At 43.9% G+C, this 21,947-nt stretch overlaps 1 protein-coding gene across 4 annotated transcripts in view; it reads left to right on the top strand.

Moving 5' to 3' along the window:
- The first annotated feature begins 5,753 nt into the window (after positions 1–5,753).
- The window catches only part of NECTIN3 (nectin cell adhesion molecule 3), a 62,276-nt gene continuing 46,082 nt past the window's right edge, over positions 5,754–21,947 (top strand). For all 4 annotated transcript variants that reach the window (XR_006931895.1, XM_416630.8, XM_004938289.5 and 1 more), the window contains exon 1: positions 5,754–5,975. Coding sequence is in view for 3 of the 4 variants with exons in the window: in XM_416630.8 (XP_416630.5) it covers positions 5,795–5,975 (181 nt within the window). In the remaining variant the exon portion in view is untranslated. The remainder of the gene's footprint in view (positions 5,976–21,947) is intronic.

Here is a 21,947-nt window from a genome sequence, read left to right on the forward strand (position 1 = left end):
CTAAGATTAATACACACTTCTCTTTCCCACTCAAAGTTTTAAAAGACTTGATCTGTAAAGGATTGAAAACGTACTCAAAAATTATTCAGAGACTGAAACCTTCATTTAGTTTCAGGCCAACACTAATTCTGACAGACATAGAAAAATGTCATCACAGAACCTGCAAGGTATGCTGGCTTAATGCTTAATACAGCAGAAATCTACAGGTATGGTTAAGGTGAAATTTTCTTAGTGAGCCATGGCATATTTTAATCGTTTGCAGGTCTTTGAATTTGCAGAAGTTAATATGGTTACAAGTACAAAACGAGGATGTAAACAGCAGGAGTATATATATTACTGCAGTTGCCTTGTGACCTTACCTTGATTCGTTTTTCATATATTACGTATGCAAGCTGTGTTCCTAGGACACATGCAGGCACAACCTTTGGGCTCATGTACCTCACTCCCGAGGAATACCTGTTGCATTTAGCAATAAGAACAGAGAGGAAAAGATGATGGGAAAGAAAAAAAAAATAAGACTGCACCACTTACAGCAATTAAAATCTCATGAAAATGTGCTTATTTCTAAGGCTAAGTATAAGTACACTCAAGGAAAATTAAAAGACTAAGGGAGGAGAAGCTGAGAAGACAAAGAGACTAAGTCTAAGAAGAAAAAAAAACAGAAAATTTCTCTGGGGAATTGTAAGCCTGCTTCTTCTCTCATAATTAAGTAAAGCTGGTGTAACAGTAATGATACTAAAAATGAATAAAAGATCCCATTAAAATGAATGCTAAAACTGCTTTTTCCTTGGATCACGAGCTAAGCTCTTGCTGGAGCTGGGACCATGTCAGTGAATAGAAACAATGAGAAGATTACCGTGAAAGGTCGGTATGCACTATGAAATTGTGACCTCACTGGGAGAAACAGGGTTTTTTTTTTTTCCAGGAACTAATCTTTGCTCTTTTTGACCCAGTAAGAAAGCAGATTCCTTGAGCCATGAGCAAAACATCGAGAGGGACGGCAAGCATCCTCTCACATAGTATCGGGACTACCTTGGCTGACAAACTTCCCATGTTCTCTTTTTGATCATCTTAAATATCTACTGCTCGTGCCTTGGAAGGAAATGTGATCGTTTCAAAATGATATGCACAAGCTGTGCGTTTGTCTACTCAGCTACACAAGAATCAAGGGGTATTTCTGTACTTAGTGTAAAATATCATATGTACTTATCTGTGTAAGTACACCCAAATAGTTAAAGATGAAGAGAGAGAAAGCACAGAAAACAGGCACACAGAAAGAGAGCAAGAGATTACAGTAAAGGGAAGCAGAGCAGAAAGAAAACAGAGAAAGCATTGTCTGGCTTGCAAGCGTCCTTCCAAGAGGAATCCTTATGTTTTCTGTCCTCTTTCTCAGGGATGTAAGCGGTAATCAGAGAGATGTAACTGCAAACCGGGCCGTTTCCTTGCTTACTTTTTTTTTTTGCCTGTCAGAAATGGATAAGGAATTTGCTTGTTTGGCTGGGAGTCTAAAACCTCTTGGCTGAGACAACGGAGCTCTCCATTTAATTGAAGAGGGGATGATGTGTACATCTGACCACGGATATGAAACGTAAGGTTAGGGATAATTACTGTCGGGACCTACTTTACTACGTTGTGAAACGAAGCATGAGCTCTCAGACTTTGCCGAGACACGGAAAAGGTCTTGCACAAACAGATGAGAGCAGGGCTGCAGTGTGCACAGGAGAACCAAACTTTTCTTAATCGCACCCTGCAATACAGAGGGAGTCACTCACACTTCTCCTTAAAGGGACAAGATTTAAGTGCCATCTTCAATTAATAAAATATTTGGCAAATGGATTTTTAAAATGTCATATAGGATACAACTGTATGTATGTTGTTCTTGGCTAAGCTTGCTTATGATTTAAATCAAAATATTGTGATTGAATTTTCTATGCGATGACATAACAAACCGTTCTGCATCACAATGTATGCAGAAAGCAGGAAAAAAGAAAGTAAGAATAATTCAACGTTAGAATTTATTTCTAGTTTTAGTCATCTCTTAGTAAGAAGTGTGGTTATGGAGCATCCTTTACCCAAAGACTCCTACGCGTACCCAGCACTATTAAGAGCGTATTTCAAAAGCAATAAACAAAACTTTGTGCATTGTGAGGAGCCCTTCTAAACACTTCCCAAACAAGTTCATGGATGATCAGAGCACTGAGCCCACAGCAGAGATGGGAGATGCGTGCAGATAAATATGCAGCCCACGTTCTCTGCACCCTTGACCCTTCTGGAAATGGCATCCATCATGCCTGCAGAGATGCACTTCTGTGGCTTCCTGGTGCAGGAATCAGACAGACATCTGTCTCCATACAACACTGTTAACCCCGTCTGAAGTTTTGCACGGACAGAGACACAATGACTCCAACCTCAGTAAAGATGCAGCGATGGTCTCACACTCTGTGGAAAAGCAAGAAACTGTTAGCAAATCACAGACACTACCCAGCAGAAGGCAAAACGTCTCATCTAGTGGATGGTGTGGGGAAAAAGGCAGGTTTTCTGCTGGGCTGCCTCATTGTATTTTTATTTTAAAAGGCCATAATGGGTGGTGGTGCAGAAACATTGCTAGGGAGGCCCCGTCCCATCCATGAGAATGGCAGCGAGAGTCTTCAGAAAAGCGCATTGGTTCTGTTACAAATCTATTTACAAATTCCCACTGAAGTGAATGGCCCCTCATTCCAGCGGGAATTTGTGCCGTCACTTCAAATGTTATGCATATAAGTTAATTTCACACTGCTTCAGAACTTTGTTTTCAAATGACCACAAGGGTTAAGAACAGAGAGGAGAAGCCTTGCCAAAAACCCGGCCTAAATGAAGGGGAAGGGCTTTTTCTTCACGGGGGGAAGGGCAGGTGGGTGGACAATAGGGGAACGGGAAGGGGGAAAGCGGGCTGGAGAGAGAGTCTGGTCCTTTGTGCCTCTGCAGCACAAAGATGCTTTGGAACAGGACCGCTGCCAGCTTTGGAAAATACATCTCCTTGTGGGAAAATATGCCAGTAACAATGGAATGACAAAAAGTGAGCCAGTGCGTCCTATATGCATTTATTCAATATTATGCAGGATTCATTGTTTGGAGCATCGTACCTTCAGGAGCGTTCGAAGCATCGGAGAGCCAAATTTAGCTTTGATGTCATGAAGTCAAATTTCCTTTCCTATCACAAAGTCCCCGGGACGCCTGATGACAGCAGCTCTGAACCTGGCACTAGCAGCAGTTACCTACAGTCTGGGCACAGTTTTGCTGGAATATGACAAACTGCATTTGCTTCCTTAGCCACCGTGAATAGATGCACATATTTTGGTGCTAGCCCTTCAAAACATTCCGCTTTAATGGAATTAATGCCTTTTCTTACTTTGGAATGAGAAGACATGAAAATAACATAGCAGATGACAATTTGATTATAGCTGCCACAAATAGGATTTTAAGGGTTGCACTCCCAGTTATGCTATGGCCCCATTATATTTCCTGCCCGGCTTAAGAGTGCCTTGAACTTGGTGTAAATGTAATTATGAGATGTAATTTGATTCGATTGTTAAGTATAAAGGGGGATTTAAGGATTTATCTATATAGGATTCGTCTATGCAGGGAAATGGAACAATTACGCACAATTAATACATCTACCTGGAATGTTATATCAGCAAAGCTGTATTAATGTAAATTACTCTGCTACAGCTACGCTCATCAATTTCCCCATGTAAAAAGGCTGTAAGTATAAAAACAAAGTAGACTCTAATGATTAATTCAGTATTGTATTTATCCAGATTTATTGGCGTGGAGGGATATACTGGTTTCCATGGAATCAAAACGGCAAAGATTCCAGCAACAGATGAAATGATCAGACTTTGAAGCATCAGCAGTGGGAAGACCACTCCACTGCGTACTCCTTCTTCCTTAAAGCAAAGCTGTCCCCAAAAGTTGTTGACACAGTTTTGGATAAGATCCTATGCACCACCTGCAGTCTGGAATCCCAGTCCCAGGTGAAAATGGTTAGAGAAGAGCTCATAGGAGCTGAGCTCCAGACATAGGGAATCAAACTGATCTGACAAAACTCTGAGAGTGCTCTCAGCTATGTTTGTTTGCCCTCCAAAATGGTGACGAATGTACAACATCCATCACTGCTAACAGTTTGCCTCAGGAACTCTTTGCCTGAATTTGGTTTTGTTTCACAGCTACAAACTAATGAGGGCAGTTAACTGGCAAACGTTCCACATAGCTGAGGACTGGATGAACATTCCATTGTGAGCATCTGATAAGCTTAGCCAAGCGTGGCTCAGGGAGAAACTGCAGTTTGTGCCCACCACTGAAGGAAACGATCTAATATTACACTGTATGGTGGTCTTCTACTCCAGAGGCGAATTCAAGACCAATCTAGACGATTTCCTGTAGGGAACCTGCATTAGCAGGTGGGTTGGACTTGATCATCTCCAGCGGTCCCTTCCAACCCCTATCATTCTGTGATCATGTGAACTGTGGGCTTACAAGGAACCTATTGCCAGTGGATATCTTAGCACCAGGTACGGGATAATTAGCCGTTCAGTACTTTTCTTGCAATGAACGTGCATCTGAGTTGAAAAAGCATATCCAGATGGTAAAGACACCACTCTCAGCCTGGCACTTTCAAGCTTCTGCACGTGGCTACCCAAAGCCCGATTTAGGGGCGCACCCAGCAACACTGCGCCCACATTCAGTTCGGTGCGGGGATGCAGCAGCGAAGCTGAGCCGCCTGCAAGAGCCACCTCCAGCTGTCCCACCCGGTGGCAGCCAGCCATGGGACGGGCCCCGGGGACCTCAGGCAGGGGCGTGAGGCCCTTTCCCCCTTTGCAGCGTCACCAGCCTGACCCAGGGGACAGCCGGGCACCGTGTCACAGCCCAGGATCCCTGCCGCTTGTGTGACAGAAACTCCCCGCGGACCCCGAGGGCTGCGTAGGGCCATATTTGGCGTTCCTCGGTGCCATCTCCCGCCCAGCCCCGGGGGATTTCGGCCTCCGCTCCGGGCCCCCTCGTCCTGCCAGGCTCCCGCCTGTGCGTCCCCTCGGGACTCCCTCCGTGCTCCGGGAGAAGTTCGTGTCGAGGGGACCAACGCCTGCGGGCACACGCTGAGGGCTCGAGGGCGGCCGTGAGGGTGGAGGCGCGATCCCGCCCCGGCGACCCATGAAGGAAGGAAGGAAGCGCCTTTCCCTTTCCTTCCCTTCCCGCACGGCCTGCCCGCACCGCAGCCCTCAGGCGCGGTTCTCGGACTGCGGCCGGCAGCTCGCGCGGCGCAGCGTCCTCCCTTTCCCGCGGGCCGGGCGGGCCGGGGAAGGCGGACAAGAGCCGAGCAGGACCGCCCCTCCCGCTGAGGAGCACGGCGCCCCCGGCCCGGCTCGGGGCGGCGGCGGGTGGGCGGGCGGGGCGGGGGAGGGGGCGGGGCGGGCCGTACCAACACCCCCCGGGGGAGGCCGTCCGCACCCCCTCCCACCGGCTCCCCGCGCCGGCCGCGTTGCTAACGGGAGCCCCCCGTGAGGCGGGCGCGGTTCGCCGTGTCCCCGAGCGGGACGGGAGGCGTGGGGCGAGGCGATTCGCCCCGGGGCGGGGAGGAAGGAGCAAGGAGGAGGGGGAGGAGGTGGGGGCCAGGCGGTCCCCCCGTCCCCGCGGCGGGGTGGTGTGGCCCGCTCCGGAGGGCGGGGGGCGGCGCAGCGCTCGCTGCTCGCCGCTAAACGCGCCCGGCGCGGGGAGGCGGCGGCCGGACCTGGAGCGGCTCGGCAGCAGAGCCCGGAGCATGGCAGCGATCGGAGCCGTTTCTCGCGTCTCGCCGGCTCCTATCGGTCGTCGGGAACTTTTTCCAGCGGCCGGTGCCTCCCCGCGGTGGTGGTGGTGGCAACAGCGGCGGCGCCGGGCGGGCTCGGCGCTGCCCCCGGGGCTGGGGCTGCTGGGACTGGTGTTCTCCCGCTTCTGCTGCAGTAAGTGCAACTTTTTCCTCCCCGAGGCGGGGGGGCGGCGGGCGGAGGAGGAGGAGCGGGGAAACCCGAGCCGCGCCGGGGTCGGGGGCTGCGGGAGAGTTGGGGGAAACTTCGTGCGAGAGCCCGGCAGGAGCGAAACGGGGCGGCCGCTGGGCCCCGCCGGCGGTGCGGGTACCGTTACTCGCGCGGGCCGCGGCCCCCTCCCGGCTGCCCGCAGCCTCCCTGCGGCGCGGTCGGCTCCGCGGCGGCGCTGCCCCGGGTGCAGCGGGGAAGTTTGTGCGCCGCCGCTCGGAGCGGCGCTTCCCGCCCCGGTGCGTTCCCCGCTGCCTGCGGGCGGAGGCGGTCATCCTGCGGGCAGCGCGGGGGCGTCGGTGTCCGTGGGGTGCCTTCTCGTCTCCCCGCGCTGTCGGTTTGCATCGCTCTCCCTCGAACGAGGGTGAAGCCGGTGCCGGTTGTGGTGTTAGGTGGCTTCTGGCCTCCCTGGGTGAGTGCAGCCCGGACTTGGAGTCGGCGGTCCCCTCAGCTCCGGATATCCCGTGTGCGGGCAGCTCAGCCCCTCCGGGCAGGTGCCGCAGGGCCCTGTGCACAGATTTCCCCCCCCCCTCCCCCCCGTGCCCTCCTGCTCTGCGGGCACCGAGGAAGTTGGGAACTAAATCACGGCGCGGTTATTCTTTTATTGCCTGGGAGCCCGTGTGCGCCGTGTGGTTTTATGGCAGTGGGAGCGGCGGGGCCGCTTTTTTTTCTTCTCCTTCAAAAGCGCATTGAGAACCGTCGTTCTGCCGTTGTATTCCCAACGCGGCAATGAGGAGTTGGCAAGGATGTTTTATTATAGGATGTGCCGTGTCCTTCTCCTCTTGAAGGAAAGAGGAACAAGTTAGGAAGAAGCCTCTGGAGGTTGGTGTGATAAAAATACTGCGAGCAGCCTGCAAGCCGTGCCACCATAAAGCAGCTGTGGAGGAGCTGAGAAATGCTTTTGCAGGGAGGGAGTTGGGGCAGTGCTGCTGCGAGATGGTGCTCTCGCATGGAATAGTCTCCCCCCTCTGGCAATGGTGTAGCTTTCCGAAGTAGATGATTATTACTAATTTAAGCTTCAAAACATGCGTTTGCTGAAGAAACTATGTAGAAATTGCATGTGTTCTCTGCGTCCCTAAAGAAAGGCGGCTGTGGGAAAGACAGAAGGGTGGGTCTCAGTGTTCTGTGGGTTGATTTCAGAGGAAGAAAAGCAGTTTGCCAGCGCTTCTTGCGTTGACGGTGAGCCTGTGGCCGTTACAGTTTGTTGAGACTTAATGTGGTTGCATGCGTTTCTGTTGGGCTGAATAACAACTGCAGTGCTTCATCACGGCACAGGAGTTCTGCATGGCTAGGAGACTGAGCAGCCAGAGATCACTGGGATGCTTCCTCCTTAGAGAAGATGAAATGCTTGTTAGAGAAGTAGTCTAAAAGTTGAAGCGCTTGTGCAGGAATTTCTCTTTTGTTGCACGCAGTGAATATGTCTTGGCTGCGGAGTTAAGCATCTGTATCAGTGTCTGTCTTTTTTAACGATTCATGAGCTATCGTACCACGCTGCTGCAGAAGTAACTGAAACAAGATGTGCTGCCTTACGCTGTGTTTTCTGGAGCTACTTGGCTGAACGCTGTAAGAAGAGCTACAGACTGAACTGCTTCTACTTTGAAGTGCCTTCAACAGTTAAATGTTCCACATATAAGACCTCAGAGCACTTGATCAATAGCAGGCACTTTTATTAGTATTTGCCTGTATTTGTTGCAAATTGACTCCTATGTTAATAAGGTGCCACATCTCAAAACTCTTAAGGTTTGAGGACTTAGCTTTCATAGAGTTGGCAAATGTCTTGCACCAGCACGTCGCTCTCTCCCTTTCACGAACTTAAGGTCGAGGAAGACCACCAAGATCATCTAATCCAAGCAACAACTCATCACCACCAGGTGTTGGGGTGACTTGTGATCCTTGGAGGTGAGAAAGCTGTAGCTGCTGGCTTGACGTAACCTTGCCGAACTAATTGTGCGTGTAAAAATGTGAAGATAGCTGTAACAGTGAAGTTGAGAGCTGTGTCATGTGGCAGCTTACTATTTTAGTCTTAATGAGTGTAAATGAGATGTCAGTCCTCCCAGATTGCTTTTGGCATATGTGAACTTGACCGATAACACTTCAGAACATCTGTTGAAAGTTGGAATGTTGTCTTGAAATAATGGTCTTGAAAGCAAAGGGTTTTGATGTGTCATCTGTGGACAGAAGGGGAAATCTTCAAGTACAAGCAACTCGTGGACTGTGAGGTCAGGAGCAGGGTGAGACAGATTTTGGTCATTATCTTACTGCTTGGGTAACTTTCCTTACTGCCCCTGAAATTTCTGCCAGTAGTTTTTGTTATCTCCCTAACTGTCACAGGTAAGTATGAAGGGAGAAAAGTCTACACAGCGACTGTGGCTTTTGAGGATGCTCACGTTGTGTTGTGTGAGTACACTTCAAGTGCTATGAGATGTTGACGGAACCCGAAGCTGCTGATTACATTTGGTCACTGTTCTTCCTTCTCATTGGTCAGTGCTGTTAGTACCTGCAAAAGGCAAATTGGAAAGAGCGCCACCAAAAAAACCCTAGTGGAGAAGCTCCAAATTTTTATGGAATCACTTTAACAGTCAGAGTTGATGATTTGATCTGTAATTCCATGGAGAAATATTACCCCCCCCCCCCCCCCCCCCCCCCCCCCCCCGGATAATCAAATAGGGAGGGAAGGAGGGAATGCATGTGGAATCTGAAACATCTTTTGGATTTTTGATTACAGGTAGAGCTGCGTTAGTAAATACTGCTTTTTCAGTAAGGTGTTGAGGTGAGTTGAAGAAAACAATGAAATGCCTTTTATGTACATCAAGGGAAATGTACAATGTAGTGGTTTAGAAATTCAGGTTGGAATGTGCTTTTGTGAAGGTGGTGGGGAGAGATGTTTTAGTAGAACCAATAAGACAATGTTAGGAGTAAGGATAGCATACAAGGGATTAGAATGGTGGCGGAGGATGAAATATTGGTCAATTATGTGGTAGGTACAGAGGTGTGGAACTCCTGCATGAGACAACAGAGCAACAACTATAGTGGGGAAGTAACTTAGCTCAAATAGAGGGAGAGTTGAATCTGGTTTGTTTGAGAATCCGCCAAGGTGGAACCAGAGGTTTGTCCAGCTCCTACCTGCAGAGAACTCTATTCAATATGTGGTGTACAGTTTTGGAATGATTCTTAGCTTTGTTTTGTTTGTTATTGAAGAGCACTCTTACAGTGCGGTAATTAAACTCATGTAAAAAGGAATGCAAAATAACTAAATGTAGATGCTAACATCTTAATAGAATATATCGTATTGACTTGGCTGCTATTTAAATTTTGGAAGATTTTGTATTTGTAACATTGCATGAAGTAGCGTCTGAGTTGTGCTACCTGAAAGAAGTGATTATAAAACTGATGTGGACAGGATGAAAGCAAGTTGGTAGGCTTTATACCTGTCAGTATCAGAGCAATCACAAATTTTAGGATGAATGAGAATTAAGGGTACCAAGTATCATCTTGACTTCTGGTGTGCAGGAACACTCCTAAGCATACTGAAGTGCAATTTAGTGTTATTTTGAGGTGTTAAGGTCTGAACACTGAGTACTATAAAAGGATCATGATGGTTGTTTAGCTGTTAAAGATGGACTCATTTCTTGACTCAGTGTGTTCCTCTTCATTGCCTCCTTAAATAACTTAATGTTATGTCATGGAATATGAAAGTTATGTTGAGCAAAAGAGGATTCTAGCAGGACTTCTTTTTTGTAAGACTAAGCAACCTTTGCGGAAATAGTCAGGTTTAGGTTGTTCTTTCCTTTATGCAATATTGCTCACAGGATGGTATTGGGAAACAGCACTGTTCTGTTCCCGGAGAAGCAGAGTCGGTTGCCTTTACAGAGCTTCTGTAGCAGCTGATTACCTTGTAGGCGCTCGTAGCTTTTAAGGTACATAGCCTTGCAGATTTAAATGCATTGGCTCAGAAGAGGGCATGGGGGTGTGCTATTTCAGTTAGCAGTGTGTGAGCCTAATGAGGAGATGTTCTTAGAGTCTGTTGAGAAGTTGAAAGCTCTAGATTTTCAATTTTGAAGTTTAAGTTGCTTTTTTTTTTTTTTGAAATGAAATCCACAGTGAATAGAAGTAAGGAAGCTGAAATACTTGGTATACAAACTGGAAAAGGTTAGTCTTGCTAAGCAACAACTACTTGCAGTGCTCCAAGTAAATGTTGGTGGGGTTTCTTTGAGTTAGTTCTATTATCTGTTGATTAGCAGTAGACCTCAAAAGTATTACTTTACATCTTATATCACACTATATTGTTGCTATAGAGTTAGCCTTGGCCTGCTGTCTTGAATAGAAGGCAACCTTTGTTGTTTTTTTTCCTATGTGCAAACCAGATTCTCTACTGGAATCTATGACTACAGACTGAGTAGATAAATATGCAATGAGCTGAGAGCCCATGTTGGTCCCTATATTTAAAAGGGGATTATAAAAATGAGGGGAAGCAACTTTTTTTCAAGGGTAGCCAGTGATAGAATAAGGGGAATGGTTTTAAGCTCGAGGAAGGAGGGTTTAAGTTGGATGTCAGGGAGAAGTTCGTCACAGAGAGAGTGGCGAGGTGCTGGGACAGGCTGCCCATAGAGGCTGTTGATGCCTCATCACTGGAGGTGTTCGAGACCAGGTTGGATGGGGCCCTGGGCAGCCTGGTCTAATACCAGATCTGGAGGTTGGTGGCCCCACCTGTGGCAAGGGGGTTGGAACTTGATTCTTGGGGTCCTTTTCAACCCAAGCCATTCTATGAGTGGTCACGCTGTGTGCTTGTGCTGTAGTCCTGGTTTATTTCATCTTAAAAGGGGAGCTCTGTGATAAGATTGCTTCTTGCTAGTACTGTTTGTAATCTGATTTGGGGTTTCCAGCTTTGAATGGCTGTGTTGTGTTAAAGGCTGTTTAAATGCTTTTTTTCCTGATGACCACTTAAGTTTGAGGTATATAGATACTGATACAGAATTTCTCATGAGGAATTTCCTTAGGACATTATAAATGGTGCTAACTGGCCAGATATTCTCAGTTGCACTTGAAGAGCAGCTGTAGGTGCAATTAATTAGTTACTCTTATTTTGTCACTTGTTACAAGGTTTTGTTCTTGTGGGAGGGGGAGATGTGTGGGGTTATTTGTCTAAGTAACCTATCTAAAATCAGTTTTTTAAAGGTGTTTATTTAGAGAGCAGTGGCATTCAGTGCCTCAGAGACCATAACCAGGAATATATTTTGTTGAGAGGATGGTGAATTAGTGGATTAGGCATGAGAGAGGTTGATCAAACTTCTGCTTATAAGGTAAAGGGACTGTAAACACTCTTCCTGTTTCCTGGTTAGGAAGCAGAAGGATTGAGTTGGAGAGAATATTGTGTAATATAAGTCTGAGGGAAAAATTCCAAGAAGAGTTAAGGGAAAGGTACAAATAGCTCAACGTAGATGAAATAGAGGTAATTAGGTGGGAATAAGTTGAACAGCAAATCATGCAGTAACAGGCAACATCATGGAAAACAATTGTTCCCTGTCTATAAAGGAAGAAGAGATGAAAAAGTTCATAGCTAAGAGCTTGTCTTCCTCCCCTGAATGTGGAGGGCAAGAAGTGCAGGTGTGGAACAGCAGATGACAATGTGCTGCAGGCATGCATGAGTCGGCTCCTAGGGAACTCCTGGCTAGTAGCTACCTTGGGTTTGGAGAAGCTAGGCCCATGATAGCTGCTGCATGACTTAGTGCATGGTCTTATGGAAAAGAACTTCAAGGCACAGCCCAATAACTTCCAAGTCAAGTTGAAACAAACAACTTCCTGAAGCTATCAAATAGATGAATCCTTTGTTATTTTTCCTCCATCTTTCTTTTCTGTTAATTAGCTTTTAGACTTTGGGCTGATTCAAATGTTTACTGATAAGTTTGTCAAGTTTGAGTTATAGTAGTATAAAAAAATAGGGGGAACAATAAAGCACTGCTTAAGTGCTGCTGTCTTCCATCGACCTCTCAGTGTTTTCCCAAGTGTGGGAAACCAATCCAATCAAGTTTTTACATCTGGACATTAGCAAGAAGGTCACTGGTTTCAGTACTGGAAATAACAAGCTTTCAGACTCTCCTCTTTAATCACTACTGCATTCTTAAGTCTTTTTGTCTTTCTAGCTTTCTCAAGTAGTATGTGGAAATAAAATACTTTTTAATGTTGTAGTACATACAGTAAAATAGCATGTCTTTACCTGCTCAGCACTAACACCAGTCAAATGGAGTTTATCTAGAGTTAACTGGAGTACTAGAATTACTTAGAGCAGTAGGTGGCTCTTGCTTCTTATTTACTGTTTTTGCTGTATCAAATTTTCATTTAAGATACAGATGATCATTTTCCCCTTTATGTGTCAAAGTTATTATTAAAGTGGCTCTTAAAGCTCGTCCTCGGTTTCTTCCTCCAGTTAGTCTGAACTGATGGTGTTTTCTTTAAAGGGTGCTCATGCAGTAGCATGTGCAGAAGTTGAGGTTATCAGAGTAGCAGTTTCTTGCCAAAAAAGTACTTCTTGAACGGTGAATGAGGGCTAGTCAAACATTGGATATGCATGCAGACGATGGAAGGAGTTGTTCATCAAGCTAGCTCATTCTTCTTAGTTACCTTCTGATCTGTTGTCTTCATTGGTCTTTGAGTCAGATTATTATGAATTAGTGTTTAGCTTAATTTTTTTCTTAATCCTGTTTCTTATGGATGTTCTTTACATCTGTTGCTGCTTTACTTGCAGTACCACCCATGTTGCATGTGATTAAGCTGAAAACTAATTATTGCTGGGACAAGCGCTGTTATGAACACCCTATCAAATGAATGGATGTTGGAGGTATTTGTAGTATACAAATGCACTAGACACTCTTAAGTGGTACTACTTATGTGCATTAAAAGTTCTGATGCATTTCTGATTTCTGAAGATATTTTCTCTTGAAACAGAAACAATATTTTTTCATTAAGGTACTTATGCATTTATCAGTAGAGCTAAAGAAAATAAACACAAGAATCAGGTTGTGGGTGTACTACTAATCATTTCTTATGAGGTTTTTGAACACACTGTTGAAAGTTCCAGTGTGTTGTCAGTAGCTTAGATAGCATGGAACAGCCTCCTCTGGTATCCAGCGCATGCAATGTAACAGCTTATTCAGGTTATCATATGTAGGAAGAAGTTGACTGAGGGTAGGTGCCATTCTGCTGTTTCAGCAGTTTATGGTATCAGAGGTGTAGTTTAATCATGTGCACCTAGCTTATGTTTAAGACAACTGTTAAGTTCAATGAGTATAAAATAGGTTTTTGACTCTTGTGAAATGTCTTATGAGTTGATATGTCAATGTTTTGACAAACATCTAATAACTTACATTGCCTTCTGGCAAATAAGAAGTTAGTCTTGTAGAAGTAGTTTTGTGTAAGCTTCATGTGGGACTTTGTAAAAATTCTGAGTGTTGTGTTTCTCAGAAAGAGGCATGGACTGTAGAACCCAATGGAAATGCTAGTGGAAATTCCCTTGGTTGATAAATTTCAAGGGCCATTTTGCAATTGTGTTTCTGGAGATTTAAGAGGCAGGTGTGTTATGTTTAGTGTAGGTGGGCAAGCCAGTGTAGTTGTAAATAAAGTGAAAACTAAGGGAAGTGAAGAAAAGGAGTTACGGAGGCACTGTGATTTGAGACTGGACTGTGGAGAGGTCCTGACCTGATTGCTGAAAGTATATGGGACGCAGCTATGGGCCAAGGAATATCAAAGTATTATTTACTATGGTAGTAGGAAGGCTTTCAACGAGACTTCTGAAAATGTCCTTGTAATCAAACTGTTGAATACTTGATGCATTTTTACAGTCCACTTGCCTAAAAGAAACCTGTATGTACAACCGGTCTGGGGAAGTTCTGATCATGTGTATGAAGAAAGCTGGTGGCTTTCTTCAGGGGTCTGTATTAGGATAGTTTCATACCAGCCATTCATTCAAATGAGTAATATGCTTCCATCAAGCTTGTTAATGATAATGAACTGGGAGGGACAGTGGATATTCTGGAGGCTAGGGCTGCTTGAGTGGGAGGTCTGCAGGCTGAAGGAGTGACTGACAGAAACATTATGAAATTCAGCAGAGGCAAATGTGAAATTCTCAAAGGGAGGATGAGTTGATGCAGCAACAGAAGTGTAGTGTCAGCTGGCAGAAAAGCAGCTTTCTGGGAAAGAGCCTAGGGGTTCTTGTAGGTCAGCAGTGTGTGTGTTTTGGGGTGTAAAAGGTGAAGAGCATACCGGACATAGCCAGTCAGTTGAAAAAAGTAATTATTCCCTACTATTCAAAGCTTCTGAAACTGTACTTGGACTACTGTATCCACTTCTGTGCACCAAGGTACAAGGCAGGTGCTGATGCCTCTGTGGAGGTCCACTGAGATGAGGAGACTGCAGTGTGTTGTGTATGAAGGGAGACTAAAAGTGAGGGTTTTTTCAGTCTTCAGAGAAGTCTAAAAGTATGTGGGGGGAGGAAATAACTGCTAGCTGCAGTGGCGCAACAGGAGTGACAGGAAAAAAGGCTTTCCTTAGAGGTGCCTAGAGATACAGTAAGAGGCAACAGACAATCTACGAGAGAAATTCTAATAGTGTATTAGCGATGCTTTTTTTTCTGCAACAGAAATGAAACACTGAAACATATTGTGGAATCTCTGTCCTTGAGGATATTCGGAACCTGACTATGGTATGACAGAGCAACATGATCTGACTTCAAAGTTGGCCCTGCTTTGAGTTGGATAGAGCTGGATAACCTCCAGAAGTCCCCTGCCTTCTAAAGGAGCCTCATATTTTGTGCATGAGTAGGCAGGAGCTGGTGTAGTGTAGTTGCTAGCCCTTGAAGAAATGTACAAGTGCTTAGAAGTCTCTTTCTATTAAGCTTGAGATGTCCAAGTGCAAGTCTGAAACAAGATTTTCTTTTAAAGCTTTTTCACTTGTAGGCTAAGAATTGCTAAAAGCTTACTTGAACATAGGTTCTCATTGTTAACCCCTAAGATAAGTAACAACTTGTAAGGGTTTTTTTTACCACTTGATTGTATGTCTTCCCTTAGTTCAGTGAGTAGCCAGTAAGACATAACACAGCTGAGAGTAGTGCTGGCAGTGTGACAAATACTGAAAATATGCCTTGGCAGCTGCTATAAGGCATTAATTTGCTTGGCTATCTATAACTTTAACTTACTGTCTTGATGCGTATTCTGTAGAAAAAGTGATAACTTTTGGAACAATTTGCAGTAGAGGGTGGCCTTAAGAGCTTAAAGTCAGCAATGTAGGGGGCAGCAGGCTTTTTCATAGCTCTGTAATGTAACTGGTAATTCATCAGATCTTGTCATGAACAGAAGAGATCTAGGCATTATATTTTACGATTTGCTGCTTCTGTGTTCACTTTGTGTTTTATAATAGGATTGCAGTTGTTAACTATTGGCAGATAGCACTGCAACTTTCTAAGTAGGTAGAAATGCAGAGTCAATGCTTAGCTGTCTTCATGAACTTGTGATTTAGCTACTTAATATAGTACAAAATACAACTTAATTTCTCTTTCCTCAGACCTCTGTTCTTCCTAGAATAGGTGTTATGTGCCCATAAACTGACAAGACTGTGTATAGAAAGGGAAGGACTGGATGAATAGCTTCCTCTTTAAGAGAACTGAGGCTTTCCTGGGGATTGTAAGTCTTGCTCCTTCATCTAGAAAGCCATTGCACATTGTATTCCTCCCCATTTTTAAATGACTCTTCTAATCTGTGTGGAAGGCAGAGTTGTAGGAGTAGGGAACGCTGAATGCTTAGGATGCTGAGCGCTTAGAACTGTTGCTATAGGGTTGCCAGAACTCAGTTGGTTATTTTAAGAAATTCAGAATGCCTGTTTGTACACGTTTCTCTGCTACGTTATCCTTAAACTTTATAGAAGTACTGTGTACTCTCTCAACACCAAATTCTGCTGGCATTGAGTATTCCACGTGCCTAACTCCATTAGTATTGGACAAGCCTGTCAGCATAGTGGTGACTCAACTGTCCTTTGTAAAAAATGTCAACTGAAAGGCATTGGGCTAGATTTTGTTTACTTGCTTAAGAAAGCTTATTAACTTGCTGGCTGCTAGCTGGGATTAGTCTTGATAGGGATATACCTAAAACTGTGATCATAGCACTTCTGATCATCAAATGACAGATATTAAAATTAGTTTATGATTTCATTTTATGCTTGAACTTTATTCTGTGCATCATAATACCTTCACATTTTGTGTGAAGAACCTAATGTCACTGGAAGGAGTTTGATAGATATCAGGTTCTTGTAGGCTTTGAAGGCATCTGCTGACCTGACTTGATCTGAGACATCGCCTTTGGATCCAGGATGTTATGGAGAGAATGTCTGGTCTCTTGATGACCATTCACTGCAGATACCCCTGTGGTCACTAGTGATTCTTTCAAGGGTACTCACTGTAAGCGTAGAATGACCCTCAGTGATAGAATGACTTAATTTGGAAGGGACCTTAAGGATCATTTAGTTCCAACTCCCTTTCCTGTGACCAAGGTTGCCACACACAAGACCCAGCTGCCCAGGGCCCCATTCAACCTGGCTTTGAAAGTCTCCAGAGATGGGGCATCTGCAGCTTTTCTGGTCAGCTTGTGCCATAGCATCATCACCTTCTGAGTAAAGAGTTTTTACTTGACGTGTAAACTAATTTCGTAATGGCTTAAATACTCTTGAACAGCATATTCAAGACCACAGGCCAGAAAAGGATACTTCTTAGAATGCTGAGAGTTGGTTTATGTCACTGATTCCTTTGGGAAGTCATAGTGACTTCTGGATGATGATGGGGAGTAAAACAAATATCTCTCCTATCTCTCTTCGAAGTCGTGATAGAGTATGCTCTCCACAGATTTGTAGATGATGCTAACTAAATTGGGGCGCTGCTGTGATCCGAGAAGACAGAAATGAGACTTAAGGAACCTCAGTGTGATGGAGAAACAGGCTGTTGGGAACATCATAGACTTCAGCAATGGCAAGTGCCGAGTTTCACATTGGAACTGGAATGATATGTTTGCAGCACCACAAGCAGTGGTCCAGGATGTACTTAAAAGTAGCCTTGCAGGCAAGGCATGTGTTCTTGGGTGTAGCAGTGAACTGAGCTTGTATCAGCAGTTTGCCCTTGGAGCAAAGAAAGATGACTGAATGGTCCTGGGCTGTTGAGTGTGACAGCATATGAAGGGAAATGATCCTTCACCTCAGCTTGATGCTGGAGTGCTGTTTAATTTGGGATTCCTGAGTGTGGTGGGATTTCGTGAGGTACTGGAGTGAGCCCTGTGGTGGATCACCATGCTATTTTGGGCACTAGTTTTGGTACAGGAGGAGAGGCTGTGAGAGATGGGCTTGGTGTGTCTGGAGCAGGGGAGGGAACCCTCAGTGCTGCCTGATGGGAGGGGGTGACAGAGATGGAGCTCTCTTCAGAGGTGCAACACAAGAAGAAATAGACATGTGCTGGAGTGTGTGAAATTCCAAGTTATTTTTCCCCTTATTGCATCTCGAGGGGAAATCAGATACTGGAGTAGGTACCCAAAGTAGTTGAAGAATCGGATTGTTGTAATAGGTAAAACTTGACTGGATGAGACTCTATATGTGAAATAATTTAAATCAATATTAGAGGTTGCCTGACTTTTGTGATGAGCAGTGTATTATGAGGAAACCTGCATCTAAGAGTTCTCATGTGTTTCTGGTAAGCTTTAAAAAAAAAAAAAGGCATTTGTAATAACATTAAATACCTTTTCTGATTAAGGAGTGGAGATGCTTGGAATCTTGAAGGAAATATTGGGAGGGCATTTATCTGGCCACACTTTCAGTTAGCAGTTGCTGCTGTTCTGTTTTCCTGGAGTGATTAATGTGGTGGAAGCTGTAATTCTGGGTGGTGCTGGTGGGCAGTGGGATTTCATTTATTGCATTATTTTTTTTTTAAGAGTTGGAGATGCCCTTATAGACGTGGTATGGGCAACAAGCAGTTACATTGGAATAAAGGTGGATTGCACAGAATTATTGAGGACCTTAATAAGCAGCGTTTGATTAATGAAACCAGCTGGCTAGTGTAGGTGAATGTTCAGTGAAGCAACTGAGACTGCCTTCGTGGAGGGTAGGAGTTGGCTTGCTTGTGTTATGGCATCCAAACTATTTGGGAGAAGAGAGGGAGATGTGTTGTGGTATCAATGAAATGAGTGACTTTTACTTCCTATGCTTCTACGTGTGTCTGCTCTTGCTAATTTTTCCTTGATGAGGGTATAAGTGTGGGTTCTCTATTAGGACAAGCTAAGCTGGTCTTGAGAAAAGTACACATGGAGTGAATGGAAGGAATCACAGTATGGGTCTGCCTTCTTTATCAAATGATCTTTCCTTTTTTTGCAGCACTTCCAATGACGATTATTGGAAGATGAGGCTGTGGAGATGGTATTAGTGGTTAACTTTTTAACCTCTATGGGCATACTTAGTAGTTTTAAGTATTCTTATTTGGCAGTGTATGTAATTCAGGACCTCTCTTGGGTTGCCTTCTCTGAGAGCAGAAGTTAGTTCTTGCAGTCCTTTCTTGTAGATAATACTTGAGGTGTTTGAGCATGCTTCGTTTGCTTTGAGGCTCCCTAAGCAGCTAATACCTGTAGTATGATGTTCGAGGTGAATTTCAAATTAATCCTGACTGATGTTACCCAGAGCTGAGAGTTTACTTTCATGTCAGCGTGTTCTAGAGTGGCTCTTGCAATTCTTGAAATATAATTACCATATGTGTAAACTCTCTGTAATTTCCAGCACTCCCCTGCTAGTTATATTCGTTCCTGCTGACCACTGTTCTAATTTGGCACCGTTAGAGTTTGGAGTTCTATCATATTTTTTAGACTGACTGAGAAAGACTTGTTATGTGTAACTTAATGTGTGTTTTTGTCTCTAACACGGTATCCTGGCAGCCCCACAAAGATTCAGAACAGAGGCACAACATTACTTCTGACCTTCCTCTGTGTCTGGTAGTTATCACTTTGGTTGTGTTTAAGCTAGATGTCATATAGGAGAACCTCAGCCTTTACCTTCTGGTTGGTTTGTCAGGACTGTTAACTCCTGTTGTTTTAAAAGGCTTTGAAGATACAGGAGTATTTAACAAACATTACTACTCAAATCTTTGATGGGAATATGAAGAACTTCCCTTGTAACTTCCCTTGCTTTTTATTTAGTGTTTATACCTAAATGCTGCACCTGAGATTAAATCCGTTTGAAATGGGATTATGAAGTATTGAGTTCTTGGGTTGGAACTGGAGTACATAACTACAACAATATTCCTATTAGTGTATTTGAGGGAGCAGACAAAGGATGAGATCTTTTCCTCTAGTCCTGCTTTTGAGCCTCACCCAAGTCCTGGAAAAAGGGTGTTTTGTCTTGCTTGCTCCTCTTTGCAAGTAGTGGAATTGGACGTTTTGTCTGTTTTAAACTGAGGTTGGAATGTTTATTGTGGAAGAACATACAGCTGCCTTGTAGATTGCCTCAGTCATTAGTTTTGTAAACTTCTCAATGCTTAGTATCAGGGTAAACACAAGTGTCTTAATTTACAATATGCTAACATACACAGAAGATAATAGTTCAGGAGTGTGTTAAGCAGACAGTGAAGCTAACATGGTTTAAGTTGAAATTCCAGAGGAAGTTTTCAAGTTACTGAGGCTCTGTAAACATTATTTATGAGCAGTTGGATTTAAAGCTTTAACCTTATAAAATTGGCTTACTGAGACTGTCCTTGACAACTCAATTTGAATCATGAGCTTAACCTTTTTTAAGAACTTAGCTAGTATCTTAGATTGCATTTAATTTTCTACTGCCTGATACATAAGGTCTTCAGAGTGTGGTAGAAAGCAGTATAAAGGGCTGTAGTCTCTGCTGTGTGAGGAGTTAGTGTAACTTGTGCTTCTGCTTTAGTTTCATGTGAAGAAAAACAGTGTGAAATAAGAATGGTGGCTTAGGTGCAGGCCTCTAATTAAGACTGTATAAGTTGAGATATACTACATTAAACACAGAGCTTAAAATGACTTGGTATTTCATTGGAGTAAAACAGCACTTTGTAATAGGTGACTTTGCCTCTGATGATGGAAAATGTCCATCTAATGAACAAAATGCTTCAAGTATTCATGAGTGCTAGAGAGGGGTACAACTGTGTGACTTGCTGATGTGAGGAAAAACTTTAGGTCAAAGTCATCAAGTCTGTATATGAAACTATTTGTATAGTAATAAGTGTTTTTTACCCAGTGTTGCATTATCTGGTCTTCTGAAAGGAGGGAATGAAGGAGCTGCTAACACCAGTCTCTTGGTAGAATGGTGTGGTGCATTGTCAATTCTATTGTTAAGAACAGAAGGTGGAGGTTCAAAGTAGCTACAAATTCTTCAGAACATTCTATGGTAATACTTAACAGAGTTTCTCTTTTGAGCTCTACGGTTGTCAATTAGACATGATGTTCTCCTTTTTGTTGTAGCCCTTGTAAACGTGTGGGCTGCAGTTCCTAGGGAGTGCTGCTTGCATGTTGGAATTAAGACTGGAATTCAGTTTGGGTGCAATTATAGATAAAACAAACGCACATTTAGAACTTAATCAACACATTTGAAAGTGAAGAATGCGGACAGCCGCAGTTTTGCTGATACATCAGTGCTGTAGGAGAGGTTTAGGAATATGCCATTACGGAATTGTTTATATAGTGTTCATAGTTTCCTTTTGAAATTCAATAAAGTTGACTTCTATTTTCCCAAGTTTGGGGTCCCTTGAACCCTATTAAAATGAAGGGGAGGAGGATGATAGCTAGTGAAGGTAGATAAGGGCAGAGTGAATTTCTTTTGCCTTAACCCAGTACTTTTCCTCTGCTTATGCCAAATCTCCAAGTCTTTGTCTTCTGGTAGGCGTTTCCATGCATATTGCACTGTTGTGATCAACACTGAGCAAGGTTTAAGAATTCTTCTTCAAAGACAGAAATAACATACCTCTATTTTTTTTTTTCAGAAAAATCTTTAAAAAGAGGAAGGTGTACTTGGTGTAGTGAACATAATGGTCATAGAAGCCTACCTCATCCTTCATTTGTGCTCCTTACCTACCTCCTTGCAAAGAAACTTCATGTACAAAGTAGCTTTCTGCTTCAAGCATGGGTTGTGACAAAGCAAGTGATGCTGAAAGAGGAATAACGTTATGTTAAAATAGTAGCTCATTGGTCTACATTCAGGTTTTTTTTCTTAAGGACTTGGTTAACAATTTGAAATGCAAGCTGATGTTGAAAAACTTTCTGCTGCCTTAGTTCTGATCTTTTTTTGACACTGTACTTTGTGTTCACTGCTATTGAAGATGTGCACAGACTTCTTCCCAGCAATTTAAACATATAATTTTATAAAGCCTCAAGTGGTGTTTCCAGGCTTACTTTCCGTAGAGTCCTTAAGTGCTTTGAATCTCTAGCTAAACAAATCATAAAATGCCATCAGAATGTGTGGCTGTGCTATTGTTGCCACTGTTGTATTGCTTACTTGTGACTGAATGAACAGGGGACAACCCAATGTAGAAGGCTGGTTCAGAAAAAGACAAGTTACTTTTTCATTACTTTCTCCAGTGAGCTTTTTTAAGGTAGCTGGTAAACACTGATGCAGTAGGGAAAGGACTAGAAGAATGAAACTAGTCTGTCTCATGTTAGCTGAAATTAGACTAACCTCGTGATGTTTAGTCTGACCTCGAAACTTCTGTGGTAAGTTCTGCTGACCAAGCAACTTGCTGTCACTGAAATGGGTTGTCTTTATTGTTTTGCTCTACTCTTGATTTCAGCTCTTGTTTAGCTCCTCCATTTGTTGGTGAGTGATAAAGCCAGATACATCCTTAACTTTCTGGGTAACTTGCTGATGTGGGGAAAAACT

This window comes from Gallus gallus, chromosome 1, assembly GCF_016699485.2.
Source record: "Gallus gallus isolate bGalGal1 chromosome 1, bGalGal1.mat.broiler.GRCg7b, whole genome shotgun sequence".
Taxonomy (NCBI): Eukaryota; Metazoa; Chordata; class Aves; order Galliformes; family Phasianidae; genus Gallus; species Gallus gallus.